This window comes from Pholcus phalangioides, unplaced genomic scaffold, assembly GCF_987345545.1.
Source record: "Pholcus phalangioides strain wild (caught in Gottingen) unplaced genomic scaffold, Ppha-v1.0 ptg000003l_1, whole genome shotgun sequence".
Lineage (NCBI taxonomy): Eukaryota > Metazoa > Arthropoda > Arachnida > Araneae > Pholcidae > Pholcus > Pholcus phalangioides.
In genome coordinates, this window is record NW_028301596.1 from 21,780,394 (window position 1) to 21,799,965 (window position 19,572).

The 19,572-nt window shown below is 38.8% G+C and overlaps 2 protein-coding genes across 4 annotated transcripts in view; one reads left to right on the forward strand and one right to left on the reverse strand.

Moving 5' to 3' along the window:
* The window catches only part of LOC149088283 (lysozyme-like), a 6,211-nt gene extending 2,764 nt beyond the window's left edge, over positions 1–3,447 (reverse strand). Inside the window, exons 1-2 of the mRNA XM_089246315.1 lie at positions 3,325–3,447; positions 3,131–3,189 (exon numbers count right to left, since the gene is read on the reverse strand). Of these exons, the coding sequence (XP_089102441.1) occupies positions 3,131–3,189; positions 3,325–3,424 (159 nt within the window). The 5' untranslated portion in view covers positions 3,425–3,447. The remainder of the gene's footprint in view (positions 1–3,130; positions 3,190–3,324) is intronic.
* LOC149088282 (PI-PLC X domain-containing protein 3-like) overlaps positions 1–16,834 on the forward strand; it is a 26,141-nt gene extending 9,307 nt beyond the window's left edge. The window contains exons 1-3 of one of the 3 annotated variants that reach the window (XM_089246325.1): positions 5,205–5,419; positions 11,329–11,459; positions 12,168–16,834. In XM_089246325.1, the coding sequence (XP_089102451.1) occupies positions 11,342–11,459; positions 12,168–13,402 (1,353 nt within the window). In that variant the 5' untranslated portion in view covers positions 5,205–5,419; positions 11,329–11,341 and the 3' untranslated portion in view covers positions 13,403–16,834. Of the gene's footprint in view, positions 1–5,204; positions 5,420–11,328; positions 11,460–12,167 lie in introns of those variants that run through there. The other 2 variants (XM_089246335.1, XM_089246341.1) reach the window with 2 other exon arrangements.
* The last annotated feature ends 2,738 nt before the right edge of the window (positions 16,835–19,572 follow it).

Below are 19,572 nucleotides of genomic sequence, written 5' to 3' on the forward strand. Positions count from 1 at the left end.
AAGATTCATTTGTTTGGTTAGTCTATAAATATAGGTTTTTTGAATTTTGAAATTCCCGAAATCATTGGACCCTGGGCTTCTCTCTATAGAGCCCACGCGGAAATCTACCATGACTCCAATCATAAATTAAAGATATATTATTATTATATAGTGAGCAAAGATATACTATTATTATTTTATGACTCCAATATTGGTTGTGCTAAGATCGTAGCACGACTATCAATTCCAAAATGATTTTTTTCCGATTTTGTTACGAGCTCGGTGAAACAAACTTGTTTTTAAAGTTAAGGGGAAAAGGCAGTACCCACAGCTGCAGGACGTACGTGGGTGCTAATGACAAATTATATTGGCAAGTAACAGTTTCTTCTACGCCCATAAATGCCAAAACGTCGCTTTAAAAACAGACAGGAAATCAATTGAAAGCAGATCCCATAATTCCGACGAGACACGGAAAAAAAACCGCAGCTGCATTTATTCAAGGTTTTCAAAGACAGACAATGGATCGGATTTATCTTTGATTATTTCTTTTTTCTCCCTCCTCTCGCACATAATCGCGATGAATCCTTCATAAATTCCATGTGGCGTCCGTTTCTTTACCTTCTTCTAGAAATTAATCGAATAAAGATAACGATGCGAAGATTATGGTTCGTTCTGGGAAAAAAGAAGAAACGTAACATGCGTTTGTATAGATTCCGCTGCAGCTTTTGGCTCGGCCATATATTACGTGTTTCTAACAATATTCTCCGTCTACCAAGAATTTTTCAGCAACAAATTTCAAAATATTCATAACTACAATATGCTTAGGGCTGTCTTAACGAGTTCTTGGGCTCAAATACTTTTGCGGCTCTAATATCGTATAGAGCAGTGGTTCTCAACCGGGGGGCCCTAGGATATTCCGGTGGGGCCACGGATGAAAATCTTGCAAAAGGGGAGCAACGGCTGCTGATAAGGGGAGGCCACGCAGAAATTTGTGAAAAGAGTGACCAGAAAAATTTAATTTCAAACAAAAAATTCATAGAATGTATTGTTCGCAATTTTCTCCCCTATTTAAATAACATTAACATGAGGAAGGAAATGGAAAAAAAAAAGTGTTGCATGTACGTGCAGGACGTATGGTATTTTACTGATGAATCGTTGATTCTAGAGGCATACTTCCAATTATAAAAGGTATCCAAATAACGTGAATTACTCAGATATGTCATTCACGTTGCAAATTGTTTTGTATAGTTATTAAAATAAAGATGTGTTAACATTTTATATAGACACCCTGTGATCAAAAAAACCAATTACCAAGTTGTTGCCCTGTCTCTCCCGATGCCAACTAAAAAATTTCCCACGCTTCTAAGTGCAATGAAATATTCGAATTCAAAAATGAAGGAAAGTTGGGAGGAAAAAAGCAGCTTTGCCTGACAGATAAACCGTTTTGCCTGCATTTAACGCTGGTTAGAAGCGCGAAAATTTTTTAGTTGTCATCGGGAGAGACAGGGCAACATCTTTCTTTGTAATTGCGTTTTTGATCACGGCGTCTATTTTACTGTCAATCCGCCCATACAAATGGGGAAAAAAAGCTGAAGTAACTAATTACTATATAGATATTTTTTATGTATCCCTCTTCTTTTGCGTGTTACACTAGAAAATTATGAATGTTGATAATGTAATTGAACTGCAATTTGTTCGAATTTTACTTACGGCTGCTTTTGAACAGTAATTTCGGCTATTGTGACAAGCGTTGCCACTTGTAGGCAGTGGCATCTTAACAAAAAGTAGGGGAGGGGTACAACGGGTATCGTACCGTGTGAAGTGGAATAAGAGCCTCCAAATTATTGAGAATTTTTCTTAATACACATATGCAACATTTTAAATAAATAAATTCAAGGGTATTTTATGTTTATTTATTTTTATGTTTACGTTATTTTGTTTATTTATGTTTTTATGTATCTTTTATTGTATTATGTTTATTTTGCTTTTCCCATATTTTCATAAATTAAAAATTAATTTATTTAAGTTCAAAAATATTTCTACTTCAAACAATATTTCAATAACTATCTTGTAACGGGAAAACGGAAGGGGGAGGAGGAAATTAATCATGGTCGCAAGGGGGTGGGCACAGAAATGGGAAATCGTTGAAAGGGGGCCGTGGGCAAAACAAGGTGGAGAACCACTGGTATAGAGTATTTTGGGAGGAGAAAACTCGGCATCCGCGAAGGCCTACATCGTTACAGAATGTACAAAAGTGCAAAAAAATAAATAAAGAGTTGACCATACACAACACACTGTGACGATTAAAATACGTACTTATACGTATCAATGAAAGAAATAATTTGAGAATTAAGAAAAGAAATAATTTAAAATTTAGTACAATCACAGTAATATCGGAATCGAATGATGTAGGGAAAATTATCGGAATAAAATGTAAGAAATAATATCATAATAAATGAAAATTCATATTTAATGAAAGAAATAATTTCAGGATTAATGAAAATTCGGAACCAATAAAAGAAATAACTTCAGAAATTTTTTTAAATTTAAATTCGAAATTAATGAAAGTCTTCGATAGTTTGATGGCTTTTGCTCCCGGATCCCGTTGGCGTGCTTTTTGGGACGCCACTGACCGCGTCTACGTATAACCATCTTGAAGCAAATCAGGGAAAAAAAGAATAGGGATTGGGAAAATACATGAATTTCAACTTATCAATTTTCTGAAAATTAATTTTTTAAAGGAAACGAAACCGTCTTCCCTATAGAAGACACTATATTCCACAATAAAAAAAGCATCGGGATAATCTGAATATCGTCGTGGCATACCACTCAGACCTAAAAAATGCTGTGGGAAAAACGTAATATTAACTCCTAAAAATATTACTCAAAAATGGAGCTTTTGAGCTTCAGCTCTCTTATAACCACCCCTAAAATCAACGGGAATCAATACAAAATTGCTATACTTCCCATATGTACCCCTGATAAAAATTGGTGATGTAATCAATCGAATAAACATAGACTTGCGCAAGAATTTTCACGCAAGTAAAGAGAAATGCGCGTGAATTTATTTGTTCAACTGTTTCGTACGCAGTTCTTTTAATAAGTGGTTAAATCCAGGAGCCCTAACACAAAAAGAAAACCAATAACTTGCCTTGCAGATGGCGTCGAGACATTGGCGAGAGATTTCTGGTGCGACCGGTTGTTGCTGACCTATAACATAGAATGGTTTTTATACGTCAAGAATTTTCAAAAGCAACAAATACCGAGTTAAAAATCAATAATGATCCTGGCTGCTCAAACACCATGAAATCCCATTTTACTCAATAACGTAATCGTTATACTAACCATACGCGATTCCGACCAAAGCCGAAAACGACAGGATCGCGACGAAGCCGTAGAAATTCATGGTTGCGGGGAAAAAGGCAAAAACTCTCACGAATGCCATGTCGGCATTTTATAGAGAATGATCTCGCTTATATCTTAATCCAGATGTCACTTCTCGACGTGATAACGCGATTACTCTCGACAAAACGACAGAATGATCTCTTCATTATTCCTTATTTTCTTCGTGTTTCAGGCTTCACGAGCAAATACAGTCAAACTCGGTTATAACGACCACGGTTGAAACGACATCTCGGAAACAATTGACGGTCCGAACTGATTTCCATAGAGAATAATGTCAATGAACCTTGCTCATAACGTCGATGAAAAGCAATTGGCTAGGATCTAACGACAAATTTTTCGTCACTTTTGTTTCCGCTTCAATGACGTTCTCCCAAGAAACTCCTAAAATTAGGGCTGATTACATTCGGGAATGTTCGTCTGTTGTTCTATCTATCTGAAAGAAAAAATTTGTAACGTGTTTGACGCCCCAAATTGCTCATTGGACATGACCCCACTATTATATTATTTTATATTATATTATTATTTCCGTATTTTGCCCCCCCCCCTTCCCTTCCCGACTTCTTATAGAAACGTCTCGTTTTTTTCATCGCTGATCGCTTCAATTTCTAATTTTTACCAGAATCAGGAATAAAAGCCATTTCCATACTTTATAAATTATGTTATAATGAATATGACCATAAAAATTTATCTCACATATTTGACAATTTCATTCCCCCCCCCCCCCCATGAATACATTTCAGCAGACTTGCCGTAACACTATATTACACGCCAATTTATAAATATTATTTTGCATTTTCACCGACATTTGGAAACTTGTTTGATAAAAATATGGATGTCCTGTATTAATTTATCCAATTTCCCGTATTTTTCTAGATCAACCAAATCATAAAGAAATAAAAACTTCACATGCTCAGTATTTGATTGCCTCTGAAAGATACATTTTTGAAAAATTATATTTTTTTCGTCAAAAAATGCCTTAAAAAAGTCAATCTCGGTTGCAACGATACATCGGTTATAACGGAAAAATTTCAAAGAATCTACGGAGTCGTTATAACCGAGTTTGTTTGTAACTCACAAATCGTTATAAAGAAACGTCAACATTTGAGGATTTCTAATGACGCGGTACATGCCGGAATATGTGTTGTGAGTGTAAACGTGGTCCCTAACGTGTATATGCTACTACTACTAAAGCAGACATGCACCTCGTCCTTATTCCTCTGCGGAACTTCTAACAAATTGGTACATCTTGGAATGTGTGTGCACGTATAGTGAACCTTCCGTGAAGTTTGTTTCTGTGTAATGCTTTTTATGTGTAATGCTGCAATCAATCTTTTTTTAAATTATGAGTTTTTTTCTCAACTCATAGTGATTGAAGTGCAATGAATGAATAATTATACCGTTGTAGGCCTGTTGCTCTCTGCGGCGAGACTCTTCAACGGGGAGACCTCGTCACTTTCATCTGATCACCCCCAGTCTTCATATTTCTGCTATTATTTGAACTATTACGATAGAAATTGTTTCAGTTATGAATTTCATTTGAAATCGGGGTCCCCGCGGCGGACTGACAAATTCTTTTACAATTACGAGGTGATTTCGAAGAAAAATCTGGTCACAAAATATCTCTTTATATCTTGTCATATTCTACTGCAAAGAGTGGGGGGGGGGGATTTGTGAGGCTCACGCAAGCCTGCTTTTTATATTTCACCGGTAGTTTTCGTTCTATGAAATGTGTGAGTGGAGAGATAGATGTAAACTAAATGATGCATGTGGGAACAGAAGAAGACAGCCAACAGATTCGAACCATCATCAGCTGACTGTCACATCTCCCTCTCCCTCATCATATGTCTAGGGAGAGAGATGACAGGACACGGCCTTTTACAAACTCTAAATGCGACTTTTCGGGGTCTCCATCGTCATTACATGTCCGTATTGCGCCGCAGCATTCCTCCTGCTCTAAATCAATCCAAAGAATAATTTTTCTCCGAAACACCTCCCCCTGTTTCCACATATAAAGGATTTATTAAGATTCAATTCGGTGAGTTTGGATTTTCTAGTAAATAAAACTAGCTAAATATTCCCTTTCTAAAACCAAAGAAGAATCGTAGTTGTATGTACGTACATCCGAAACAACTTTGGTACATTTTGAAACTTATTTTCATGCATAGTTATTTCGGAAATATCTAGTATGTAGGTAATTTCTGTTTCTGAGTTATTATCATCTCATAATGTTGAATGTGAGGATACGTTGTATTTTTGTCGATGAAATTTGCTATCAATAGATGTTGTCGCCATTGGGTTTGGAAACATACTCTATAAGGTTATGGCGACGGTTATATATAGGATGTACAAAATTCGTTAAGAGTGCGGTAATGTCTTAGATACAATGTTGCTCATCAGAAGGTACTTTTGTGGTGAGCGCGGGCACTTAACCAATTTTCGACCGCCCCTCCAATTCATGACCAAAAAATTAGTTTTTTTATTCACATATGATAACTTTGAGAAAAAATTTGAGAAGTTTAAAATAATTAGCTTAATTTAATTTAAGTAATTGGTAATTATGATTTTGGAAAACCTCATGTACCTTGTGACAAAAAAGTTTAAAAACATTTTTTCTCCTTAAAAAAAATTATTTCTGTTCGTGGTCATGGAAAAAAAAATTCCAGATCGAAAAACAGGATAAAATTTCCAGAAATTTCATTTTAGAAAAGTCATAAAAAATTAATTTTTTTAGGAAACAGATTTTTAAAAATACTGTGACACTCACTCATTAAACCTTTCAATCCCCCCACGAATGTTAATTTCATACAAAAACTTAATAGAAAGAAAAAATTTAAACGATTCGTTTCGCAAATGCAACGTCGGTCAAAAATGAATTGAGGGAATTTTAAACTGGAAAAATAAGTGATTTGGTAACTTTTCTCACCCCAAGGCAATTATTACAGCTAAGAATTTCGGAATTATTATCACGATGGAACAAATAGCGGTTGCTCGAGGAACAAAAAATTCTCGCCCTTTCTTTTCGGCGCTCCACTGATGTAAGCCTATAAGCTACACCAACAAAATGACCCAGAAAACTAACAGATTCGTTTACGAGTGTGCGGTGCATGGAAAATTAGTTTTCTCTTCAAATTATTCCATCTAATAACATAATGTACAGTAACATAATAACATTCATAGTTTGTTTCACGGAAAAAAACTTTTTCCACATTTTTTGACAATTTTTTTCCCTCATCTCTCTTTGGCGCCCCTCTCGATTGGGGTGCCCCGCACGGCTGCATGGATTGCAAAGATAGACCCGCCCCGCGAACAAATCTCTATTAGACTTGGAAAATATCTGGAACTTTTCTCTGTCTCTCTCTGTCGACCTCTTATTGTTCATCCCACTTGTAATATTCACAATATTCATTAATTGACAGCCATGTTAGATTTGACTTTATGGGGTCACATTCGGCCCGTAGGCCAATGTTTGAACATTTATGCTGTACGTACATGTATTGTAATTAATTTGAAATGATGATTCCTCTCTCTCGATTTTAACAAATTTAACTGTGTCATATATTTTTACGGTCAAGGTATGATGATATTACGAAAGCTCATTTATTGGCAAAGGTAAGGCTTATGAGCAGGGATGCACAGCCTCCATCCCGCGGGCCAAATACGGGCCGTCAAGGGGTTTCATCCTGCCCGTGTGAAAGTTGTTCCGGTAAAAAGTATCAGTGGTAAAAGGTAGACCACATAATACTTCATAAAAATACGGGAAATCTTTAGAGGATATACAGGGTGATTCAGAAAAGATGAGAAAAACTTTAAGAAGTGGTAGTACACGCACAAACAAACAAAAAAATAAAAATAAATAAATATTGTTATTATTATTACTATTTACATGTATAACGATATGCATACAATTAGATCCTAATATATGCATATTTTAGATCCCTATTTCTTCTTACTCCTCCTTGAAGGGGAAATCGGGATCCAAACGGGCCATCGCCAGCTATTGCCAAAAAAAAAAAAAACCCCTAAAGTGTTACCAATTGCAGGAAAAAAAATTGCTAATGGGAGATTAAGTTGATGATTAAGGCCAAAAAAATTGCAGGTGGGAAGTTGCTAATTACATGTGAAAAAATTATCAAAGGGAAGTATAATTAGTAATTATAGCCACAAAAATTGTCAAGGGATAGTTAAGTTGCTAACTGCAGCCAAACAATTTGCCAAAATTGAGTAAAATTGCGAACTATCACTGAAAATGCTGAAAAACTGCCAATGGCGGGAAATTTTGGTCTATTGCAACCTGTAACTCACAACTGACTAAAATGAAACTCAGTGAAAAAACACACGTTTGTCATTTAAAAATGACAAACCCGTCCCGTAAAATATAAGAAGGTTTATTACTTATTTATTATCACCACTTTCGTTGAGGTTGGTGGGAAATTCTGTCGAGAAGCGGCAGCAGGTGTCGACCGATCGCGCTTTAACGATTTTTCCATCAATATTGCTCTCCTCCGAATTCAGTCACAAAGTTTCGAAAGCGGAAAGGTTTACACATTGCGAGTTTCCTCTTAAAAAGCAAGGATCTGCAACGCCCGTAAATAGCCTATTGTGGATACAGTATTTGGAATCTAAAATTTACAATCCAGTCTCGTGGCATTTAAATATTATCTGTATTATGTATCGTAACGCGTTCCTTACGCTGAACCGAACCGAAAACCATTTAATGAAGGTAGAACCGCCCTTAGGGGTACGTGACAGGTGTGGTCGCCACGCGCCCAGTATATTTGTACAATTTCTATTGTAAAATATATTTTTTACCCCTTTGAAATAAGGTGCCTGGAACTTCAACAATGAAAATGTTTGTGAAAATCTAAATACAGTTGAATTCGGTTAGAAATCGTTTGATTTTAGTAAGGGTTATGAATTAAAGTTAGCTTCGTTTAAAATAACGGGGGGGGGGGGCGGCTTTTCAAATAAAAAAGTTATGAAGAGCAAAATGTTCCCTGTCATATTATCACCCTAATTATGGTAGTTAATACGAAATAACGACAAAAATGTGTCGTTATGTGCGCGGTCGTTATAGCGTTTAAATTCACGTTACAAGCAAGGTTCATTAACATTATTTTCTAATGGAACTGGTCGAAACCGCCAATTATTGACGTTACAACGGAGGTCGTTCTAACCGAGTTCAACTGTATTTAGATAGCAAGATAATTTGCATAATTTATAGATTACATTATGGTAATTATGACTATAAATATCTATTAATCTCACATATTTGTCATGTTTCAGTGCGCATGAGCCCATCCGAGCCTCGTTCGTGGGCCTCAATTGCAAAAAGGGCCTCATGAAAATGAGATACGGTCAAATTTTCGACGGTCAGTATGTAAATTGGGTAGCAGGTATTTCTAGCAAGTTGGAAGAGAAGGTCCCAGAAAAATTACTTTGCCCGGGGGCCTTTGATACTTTTAAGACGGCCCTAGAAGTATTCAACTTTTTTCCCCGTGAAATGCATTTTAAATCATTGTAGACTTGCTGTAGCACTGCATGTCTCGCCAAGAATTATTAATTAGGAATAATTTATAATTGGCAAATTGGCTGACAATTGGCAACATCTTTAGCGAGAATCGGTGGTTTTCCGTATTCATGATCTTTATTTCCTGTATTTTTCCTGATCAAATATGGCCAATATAATTACGATAAAACACATACACACTATTTGATTGCATCTGACTATATTGTATTTCTCATACTTCAACGGTCTTGAAAACGTCAACCTTGATTATAGAGATACCTCGGTTATATAACGACAAAATTTTGTGGAATCTTCAATGTCGTTATAGCCGAGTTTGACTGTATCGCAAGTTACATTCGTCATGTGAAGGGACGCCAGGCCCCCCGCTTCTGTTAGAGGCGACCCTGCTCTTGAATGGAATCTCGCTTGCAGTTTTATATTACTCATCGCTCACACATGAACGTTACATAAACAGAGCAGAAAATAAAAATATCGCGCCAAAAATGGCCTCGAAACAAACGAGATAATTAAGCGAGAAGGATATGGACGACATCACTGGAATCATCACTTCCCGTATTTACTCCGAGAGATCAACTCCCGCTCACCACAGCTCAAAAAGAAAAACACGAACATCCCGAATATTCATACATTCGACGCAAAGATTCTTCTTGTCTCTCGTGTTTTCCTTCTCTATCTAGTACCAATCATTCAGCTCCATTCGAAGTGGGTGCATTCGTTGTTGGATCCGTTTTCAAACGGATATACATATATACTGGGTGGCTGCAATTAAACTCACACGACTAAGTGACCTGCAGAGGCGGATTTAACGGCGGGAACCAGCGCCCCGACTTTCAAAGGGCCCTGCATAACCCCAACATGACACTTTTTTTCTAATTTAATGGGCATCAATATTTTCTTCTGCGTCCGGGGCCTTAACCGATCTTAATCCGTCTCTGTATGTAAGGCCTGTTCAGGTCATATGGACCATGGGAAAAGAAAAATGCACAATAAAAGAACAGTTCAATTTCTGAACACTTGAGTAGTGCCAGTTCAATTATAAAGCGCCCGAGTGGCGCGGTGGTAAGATGCTCGTCTACCATCGTGAAAGTTGCCGTCAGGTCCCAGGTTCGAACAAGTGGAAGAATATAGATGACAAGATGTTTCCCCATATTGAGCTTGAGGTAACCAACGATAGATGACGCCTTAATTTCCAACACAACTCGTTAACGGCAGTAAATTGCAATATTGCGATGTGTCTGGTGAAATGGTTCAATTATAACCACCCTATACATTGAAGGCATTGGAATACCTGCGATACATTAAGTTAGAGCTCCTTGAAAAATAGGCTGACTCATTCACCATCTTTGAGCAAAAGTGTGACGTCAGTATTTATCGCTAAAGCCAATGGTACTACTGCTAACTAACCGTTAATGCACCTGGGGAATCCCTTCCTCTGGGAATTTTTTAACGAAAGAGACACGCAGGAACGTGTTATGTGTGTGGCCCTAGCATATTAATGTCGTCCGAGTTATTCTCGTGTCATGTTGTACTTGAGCTGCCATCTGTCTTCCACATTTTCAAGTGGAAATGGGCAATGCCGGAATTTTCATGTTATGCAAGGATCGTGTTGAAGGTATGCCTGATCTCTGTGAAGAGATTTCTTCCAGCTGGGGGATCGGCTGACATTCACGCCGCGAAGTTGGAAAATCGCAGGAACAATGGTAGGGCTGCTTGAAGCTCCAGGGTGATTCATCCGCCATCGTTGAGAGAAAGTGTAGTATCAATATTATCAGGAAATCATATATATCAATATATCACAGGAAATTATAGAGTACACGCAAAGTGACCCTGGATTCCGTTGCAAAAATTGTCTTGATCTGTACTATCATCCCTCTCATTTTGGCGGTAGAATTCTGGGATACCTTGTGTACAGCAGAACCAACTCCAGCTATAGTGGATACCCGGTGTTGGCAGAACCCCCTCTATGAGAAGGTTCCCACCGTATTTTGTTCGATACTTTACAAATTTTGTATCGATGCAGAGCAGTTCTCTCGGGTTTTTGTCGCTTCTTTGCAATACTATATTAGACAATAATAAAAATAATATCCATCCTTATGAGTTGCGCAATCTCATAAGCAGTGCCTGCCAATACCCGTGTGACCTCTATATATGCGAGTAATGACAGTAGGTATTACACTCGGTGACGTCATCATAGACACTTGATTCGGCTAACGTCATCGTGCGTACAATAGAGAGAGATTGACTGTTTCCGCATTATTCTCACGCTTCATTAACATACAATGCATCCACAGGAAGATTGAATACGTTTAGAAAAAAGAAACTATTATTGCTTCCCCCCCCCCAAAAGAAAAAAAACTGTTACCTAGTAACATCATTGTATATGTAATGCATATTATTGTCATTATGAATTATTTCAGAAGGTGGCGAGACATGATACATTTCGGCGGAAGTTTGGTATTCAGAACGACAGCCATGTTGGGGATTTTCGTGTTGGTGACGAAACAACTGGAAGCCAAACCTGCTGCCTTAGAACGATTTAGGAGACAAAGTAAGTACTGCATTTACTAAGCTTTTAAAAAGTACAGTACGTATAGACTCGCGGGCTAGTTGAGGCACTTGGAGTGATCTGACGTGGCCCGCGACCTCAAACACAATTTTGTAAAAAAATGAACTAGAGGCAAATTCTCAGATCACTTCGCTAACGTCTGTGATGAAGTAGTCCGTGGAACATTGCCAGATCACTTCAGTGGCTCGCGATACGTTTTCAAACCAATTAAGTAGCACGCACTCTCCAAAAGGCTGGGCACCCTTGACGTAGACCAGCGGTTCTCAACCTTTTCTGACTCGCTTTTCAGTGAATAATTTCTATAGCGGAGCCCTGCTTAACACGAGGAGCTCTTTTTAGTATATTATTTATATGGTGGCACCCTTTAGGCCTCTTTTTTTGTTTATCAAATTGACTCAGCAACTTATTTATAGGTACACATGGAAAGTCGTTTCCGGAGACGGTGCAACTACAAGTAAATATATTCTATTAAATGTGCAAATAAAAACTTTAATGCAAAATCAAATGAAATTCAGTCACAAGCGATTGAATAATTCTCGTCTTTTTTTTCAACGCTATAAATTAGCCATAAAGGGACCCACTTGTGAATAGCCAACTCAAACTAATAACTCTACGATTTTTAAATGCGTTTTCTAATATTTCTGTACCATCATATAAGAATTTTATATTGCATGTCTTTCGAATTTGCAGCTGGTATATATGAGGCGGAAGAAGGAGACACGAAGAGCCCGGTCGTCTTCCTGACTGTATCCTCTCTGGCATCTTACCCGGAAGAAGTCGAGCGGCTCATAGAACTCAACTGGCACAACATTCCGGAAGAAGCGGCCATGAACGAGGACACCGCAGTGCAGTTGTTCTCGCACGACCCTGCGGAAAACACTTCTGACTACCTCGTGTCGGTACACCCCCGGTACTATTCCGAGCACTACTACAGAACATCGGTGCAGTTCCCGAGGATCACGTTCGAAGCGGACAACATGACGGAAGACTGCCTCGGGTTCTGGATATCGCTGACGGTGAAGAACAGCGTTAGGTCCAAATCGTGCCTCAGGGCTTATCCCAACTGGATGTACAACATGAAGAACGTCATAGAAAACAGGACCCTGATCGACCTCGCGATACCGGGTACCCACAACGCCGGAAGCTACGCTCACTACGATCCCGACGACGACACAGTCTTGAACCGTTACCTCGTCACTCAGGACGAAAACATCTGGAACCAGCTGGTCTACGGCATCAGGTGCCTGGACCTCAGGATATCCTTCGAGAAGGTCAGAGGGATCGCGGATCGGTTCTGGATAACCCACGGGGTGTTCCGCACGAAGATACCCATCAGGGAAGTCTTCGATCAAGTCAAGTCGTTTCTGAACTCCACGAAAGAGTTCGTCATCATGGATTTCCACCGGTTCGTCAGAGGCTTCAGCGGCGGTCGTGCGACGACCCGCCATCGGAGTCTCATCAGGGTGATCGAGAGGGAACTCGGCGACTACATGATTCCGGTGTCTTTGTCTCCGTGGGTCACGTGTCGCGAACTCTGGGAACTGGACAGGAGGCTGTACGTCGGCTACGCGTCGAACAGCCACCGGATGAGGAGCAGATACCTCTTCCCGGGTGTCAAACACGTCTGGGGAGACAAGGACAACGTGCCCGATCTGTTATCCTACCTGGACTCGAACGTGTGCAACAGGGAGCAAGGAAAGCTGACGTCAGCGATGGCTCAGCTGACGCCGACGACGGCCGGTGCCATCTTCGATTCGTACGGCGGGTTGCGGAAGATGGCCCACGACGTGAACAGGCAGATAACGACGTGGTTCCGCGAGATCTGGTGGAATTGCGCCAACATCATATCGACGGATTTCTTCTTGGGCAGCAACGTCATATCCGAAGCGATAGAAATCAACAGAAAGAAATTCCTAACACGATGAGAAATTGGAGAAACAATTAAAACACAAAGGGGGTAACGACGACACGATCAATAATCAACCACCTAGAGCTTTATTTTGTTCCTGCAGGGCGGCACCCTACCTCTCACTTCGGGTTTACCTCCAAAGTGAATCAGTTTCCACATGGTGGTCGATCAAATGAAACCCATTCGAGTGGACGGACAGAAAGGCATGCTCGATGGTGTGGTTCAGTCAAACACAAAGCTGTTTCTAAGGAAGCCAGGATTACCTTGTGTGTTCATTTAAAGAAAGTTACCACAGGCTAGTGGTTCTCGATGTGTGCTTCGCGGCTTGTATGGGCGTCACGGTGAGCTGGTCATATTGATGTGTGCATGTTTGATGGTCCGAGACATATTTATAGTTTTGCCACCAGTGGAGCTATACAAATTTTGCACCTTCCTCCCATTTTAGTTCCACATGCCTGCGCACTCTCTAAGTCACTTTGGCTTGCTGAATGACCTGGTCCATTTTTGGATCATTCACATGCTCGCTATAACTAGAATCACCATATCTAGGTCACTTTTTTGGGGAATACGCGTGCTCGCACACTGTTTTGGTCCCTCACACTTCTTGAAGCTCACTGAACTTACCCCTCTTTATGTAGGCCACTTGCGTCGCGGCTACCAGAGGTGTCAGGAAGAGTTGGTGTATTGATGTGTGTGTCCGTTCTGTGATTTGAAATTATTTCTAGACCATTCTGGGGAGCTGCGGTTGAATTATGACAAGGCCAAGGGCGTCGTGGAGGGAGAAAGTTTGAAACCACTGCCTTACACTGTTTTACTCCCTCACATGCTCGTACTTTTTTCGTTGCTCACTCAACTGGTGTACCTCTTTCTATAGGAAACTCTTTTGGTAGTGCACATGCTTGCAAACTCTAGGCCAGTCTTAGTCGCTGACTGACCTAGTCCTCTCATTATGTAGTCCGAGGCAGATTTATGGTTTGACCGCTTGTGGACTACAAAATTCACCTGCCATTTTTTATTATAATTTTTTTTACCACTGATTCCTCAGAACTTGCCGCTCTAGGCTACAACCCGCTTATTCGATTCTGGGGAAGAACGTAGATAAAAAGTCCTTTTCCCTGCCAAACCTGAGGCAACTGCTGATAGATGGCGCCTTCATTTCCGACGTAACTTGATCGGTAGTAAATTGCCGTATGGTGATTTCACGTGTTGGACCGGAGTTGGTGTGTTGTAAGTAGGGTCGCAGCCTACTACTACTAAACCATACATGTTCCTCGTCCATATTCCTTTGCGGAACCTCTAACGAATTGGTACATGTTGGAATATGCGTGAACGTGTAGTGAAACCTGACGTGAAGTTTGTTTCTGTGTAATGCTTGCTATGTGTCGTGCTGCCATATAGTAGTCGCAGCCTGGAGGTAGTAATATGTGGGGGAGGGGCTCATGCAGAGATCTTAATGTCATTTTAAGTTTTCGTGCGGGAAAATAGCAATTCGCAAGAGAGTATCTTGTTTTTTAATGACTGATGCAATCAGTGTTAGCAGATTTAAATGAGTTGCTTCATTCATCCTCAAGTAAGTTTACGGATGGATTTTCACCTTAGGACTGACCGTCGATAGCGATGATACTGACGTCACACTCTTTCTTGAAGGTGTAAAATGAGTCAGCCTGGCGTTTCAAGGAGTTCCACCCGTGGCAACAGCCGGGAATTTAGCCTTGAGTACCGGATGTAGTATCCAAATGCAGAACCCTCATGTCCCACAACATCAATTCTTCAGATCAAGTGTGTCAGGAGCTAGCTTGGAGGTATCCTAGCTGATTTGTCCTTGCGAACCGTGGCTCCCACGGACCACAACATGACAAATATGGAACAGATGTATTCCCGAATTAAATTGGAAGGCGTACGCATAACACAGTGGTTCGGAAAATTTTGTCACCCGCGGCCCCCTTGCCCAATTCATGGCTCAACTGGCGTTACGGGGGTGTGCGACAGGTGCGGTCGCACTGGACCCGCATTAACGGTAAATTATTAGAGTCTCTCTCTCATCAGTTCTTAAGTTATTTTTTTTTCTCATTAATTCTGAATTTCCATCAATTCTAGGCTTTTTTTCCCCATCAAGTCTGAATTTCTGTCAGTTCTGGAATTTTTTCTTTCAATTATTTTTAATTTCCATTAATTCTAAATTACTCCTTTCATTAATTCTGAATTTTTATTGGTGGCGGAATTATTTCCTTTCAGTTGCTTTCAATTAATTTACTCTGAAATAGTTCCAGGGGAAATGTTTCTCTCATTAGTTTAAAATTACGTAAACTACGTTCAGTGCTGAATTTTCGTCAATTTTTGTGTTAATTTACATTTAATTGTGTGTTTAAAAATTTTTGCATTTATATTCATCATTGCTGTATATTCTGAATTAATATATGCCAATTCCCCTAATCCGGGCAAATGGGGTCCTGAACATTTTTGGTGCCCTGAAATTGTTGAGATGCACGTGGCACTGTTAGTACCCGCCTGGTAAAGACTTGAGTGGCTTGAAGTTTTCATCAATTTGTAGAGCTGTCAATAAATATTTCATTGCGAGAGAAGCAATGCGCACTAGAGGAATGTCAAACTTGGGACAACCCGCCGAAGTGGGGTTCATCAGAGTTGTGATCGCAACTATCGTGTGGGTGGGTGGAGAAAGAAGAGAAGCAAAAAAAACCAAAAAAACACCACGAAGAGGAATTAATTACCCCACGGTCAAAGCTTGCAAATATAGAATAAGAGGCTCCTTTACAGATTTCTTTGTTTAGTTCTGCTCTGGCCACACCATCGGATTTACCTTTTAGTTACATTAATTTATCCGCTCGAAAAGATTTCACTTGATCGCCTACTACTCACATGGGGAGGCAGCGGCAAAAACTAACGATTTCTTATCCAGGTTTCAAAAAGTGATATAGTACATACTGTGTGTGTGTGACTTTTGAGGCGTCAAAATGAATCAAGTCAATCAAATAATGAATAAAAAAAGTTTTGGAAAATTTGTGATCAAGTTGTTTTATGTTTGTGACGAAAAGAAATATTCATAATTCAGTGGTACTTAATGGAGAAAAAAATATTATATAAGGAACACTGAGAAGAATAAGAGAAAAAAAAAACACGGAGCAGAGGTTTTGGTTTGAATCAAGGGTGGTCAACATGCAACATTTTGCTAGAAATGATACGCGAAAATTTGCCTGAGATATTTTCGACATTTTGAGCAATACTTCAAGAAATATGAATTTTCACGCGCGTGTGTGTACCACTTCACAGGATGTCCCATAAATTCGTAAATAGTAAGGCATTGGTATATTTGAATGCAGTTTGCGAAAAAGTTATTCTCACAAAGGGTTTTTTTTTGTACAGAAAAAATAAGTTAAAAATTTTATAGATAGAGGGCACTGCAAGAAAGAAAATCACTGGGGGCGATATATCAAAGTCCTATAAAAAGTAGGGTGAAATATTAACAGCTCTTCTCTGAATTTTCCTGTTACTGGCGCTTACATAAGGCTTTCATTTTGATGTTGATATTGGTGGATGAAGCACTATTGGTGAAGTTGTTTTATCTCAGCCAAGAATCTCCGGACTGGAATGGTTCGAACACTGAAAGAGGTCCATTCAGTCCTGCCAGACTAGTTTCTCAGACCTTCTATCGACAAAAATTGAAACTAAATTTATTTTCTGCACCAAAAAAAAAAAATAAATCTTTGTTCGTGGGGATAACTTTTTGCAAACAGCATTCAAATATACCAATTCCTTCAATTTTTATACTATTTACTGAGTTTTTAAACTATTTATGAATTTACGGGGCATTCTGTATGATCTGCTTGCCTAGGGCTCAGGGCAGTGTGACACTGCTCTGGTTGCAAAAATCTTTGGATAAAATTAACCGTTTAATGCAAAAAATTCCAGTTTCTCTTTGTGAAGAAGGAATTTTGGATTAAGATAGGTTTTTCTATACATGCAAGTGCATTGCATGATTGCTTCTGGTGGCAAAGTAATTTGCTCTTTACAAAGAAAGAGACCAGATATGCACAAAAATTACAGATTAAAGTGATAGTCTTATTGCGTATATTCTGTAACTGCTTACAACATGTATTTTGACAAAGAATGAAGGCTGGTGGAGGTGGGGGGAACATGATAGGAAAAACCCTTTCATAAACTATACGGTGATGCTGAATGAAAAACAAAACAAAACAAAATTTTAAATTAACGTTTCGTCCGACAGTCTCTGAAATGGAGCTGGAAATTTTTTCTCGAAGGGAACTTCTTCTTGCAGGTGCTGCAGGAGTATGAAGGGTCCACAATATGCTCATATACATGCTCCTTAACTTTCCAGCTATCCGAGAACTTCTTGGTGCACAGCGGACACTGATTCGCAGACTGCTCAATGTGGTTCGTCAGGTGCGTCTTCATGTTGCTCTTCTGGGCAAACCCTTTCCGACACACCGGACACTCATAGGGTCGCTCTCCGGTGTGGATGTTTATGTGGTTCCTGAGGTTCGTCCTGCTATGGGCAGCATAAGAGCACAGGTGACATCGGAAAGGTCTGTTGCTGCTGTCTTCCTGGGACTGAGACAGTGTTAACAATGAGTCCGCTGGTATCCCAAGAATTGATATACCTACAAAGTAAAAACAAATGCAAACATTTATATTAAAACTTTAAAAAAAACAATCCTGTTTATTGACATTTCATCTCTCTGACTGTACATAATAGCAAAATGATAGCAAAATTAAATTTTGCGAGCAAACAAACATTTCTTATAGAGAAAAGAATTCCTATAATACTTATAATAATCATGATGGTTTTTAGAACTCGTAATCAAATTTTGTACTTTCCAAGATCACAACAGTCAATATGCGATATATCATAGATAATCACCACCGTACTAGAAATCTTGCTATCGCACTTCACTGCAATAATAATGAAATACAAAATTGTGTGCGGAAAATTCATCACTAACAATTCACAGCCAAGAAAATTCACCAACAAACAATTCATCGACAAAGGGACATAGGAATGAGCCAGTGTGCAAGTAAGCGATCGATCAAGTGAGTCAGGATAGGGAATCTCGGATGGTTAGAAGAAAAACTGACATCACTCTTTTGTTCAGAGATGGCAGATGACTCGGCTTGATATTATAAGAAGCTCTAACAAACATCAACATAGAAATTTATTTAAACGTGACATCACCGATGATATTCATGTCAACAAACAACGCTTAGCATAAAAAAAGCTCTCCACAAAGAGCTTTAGACTAGACCTGCTACACAAAAATTAGAAATGATAGCCAATTAACATTTGCATCTCGGGAAATAGATGACAGCACAATTAGAGACCTTAGGTTTATTACCAGTTAATCTTGCACATATAAAACTTACGAAAAAACAAATTACATCATAAATTACTAAATAATATTAACAAGAAATAGTACAAAAAAGTAAAAAAAAAGACCTGCGGAAACAAAAAAATCACTGCTTTATTTTCGTTTTTTTTCCTTCTTTTCACAAGTCAAGAAAGAATCAAACAAACAAACAAAAAAATCTACAAGTTTTTCTACAAAAAATTTTAAATTAAAAAAAGAAAATTGGCATTTTACACGCTCAAACATTAGACACAAAAAGCTGCAATGACTGACGATCAATTATAAATAATAAAACTCTTTTGTTTCTTCCCCTAATTTGTTTCTTTCACACGATGAATGACGATAAACTTCAAACTTTTTGTTTCTCTCTTTCCATATATGTATATGTACACATATATACACACAGTATTACTATCATATTTGCCTGTACATATCAATGTAAAGGGTTGAAAGGCAAAAATGTATAAATAACAACCTTTATAAGGTGTACAACACATAAAATCAACACTGTATCGCCCTTAAATTCACGTGTTCTGTATTACATTAAAAAATACACAGACACGCACACATACGCACACAAAAGACACATATTGCTACAAAATGCACATATACATAAATACATACGCACAATTAAATATTTACTTTTAGCTGTACAGAATATATCGCTTTTTTTGTTCTCATAAATAATAGCGATTGGGCTAAAAAAACATTTTGCATAGCATGTTAATTTGCTAATGTTTTTGCATAGAAGTTTCCTTTTTTTTTGCATAGAATCACGCTGCAGAGAAGGCGAGCAGCATGACTT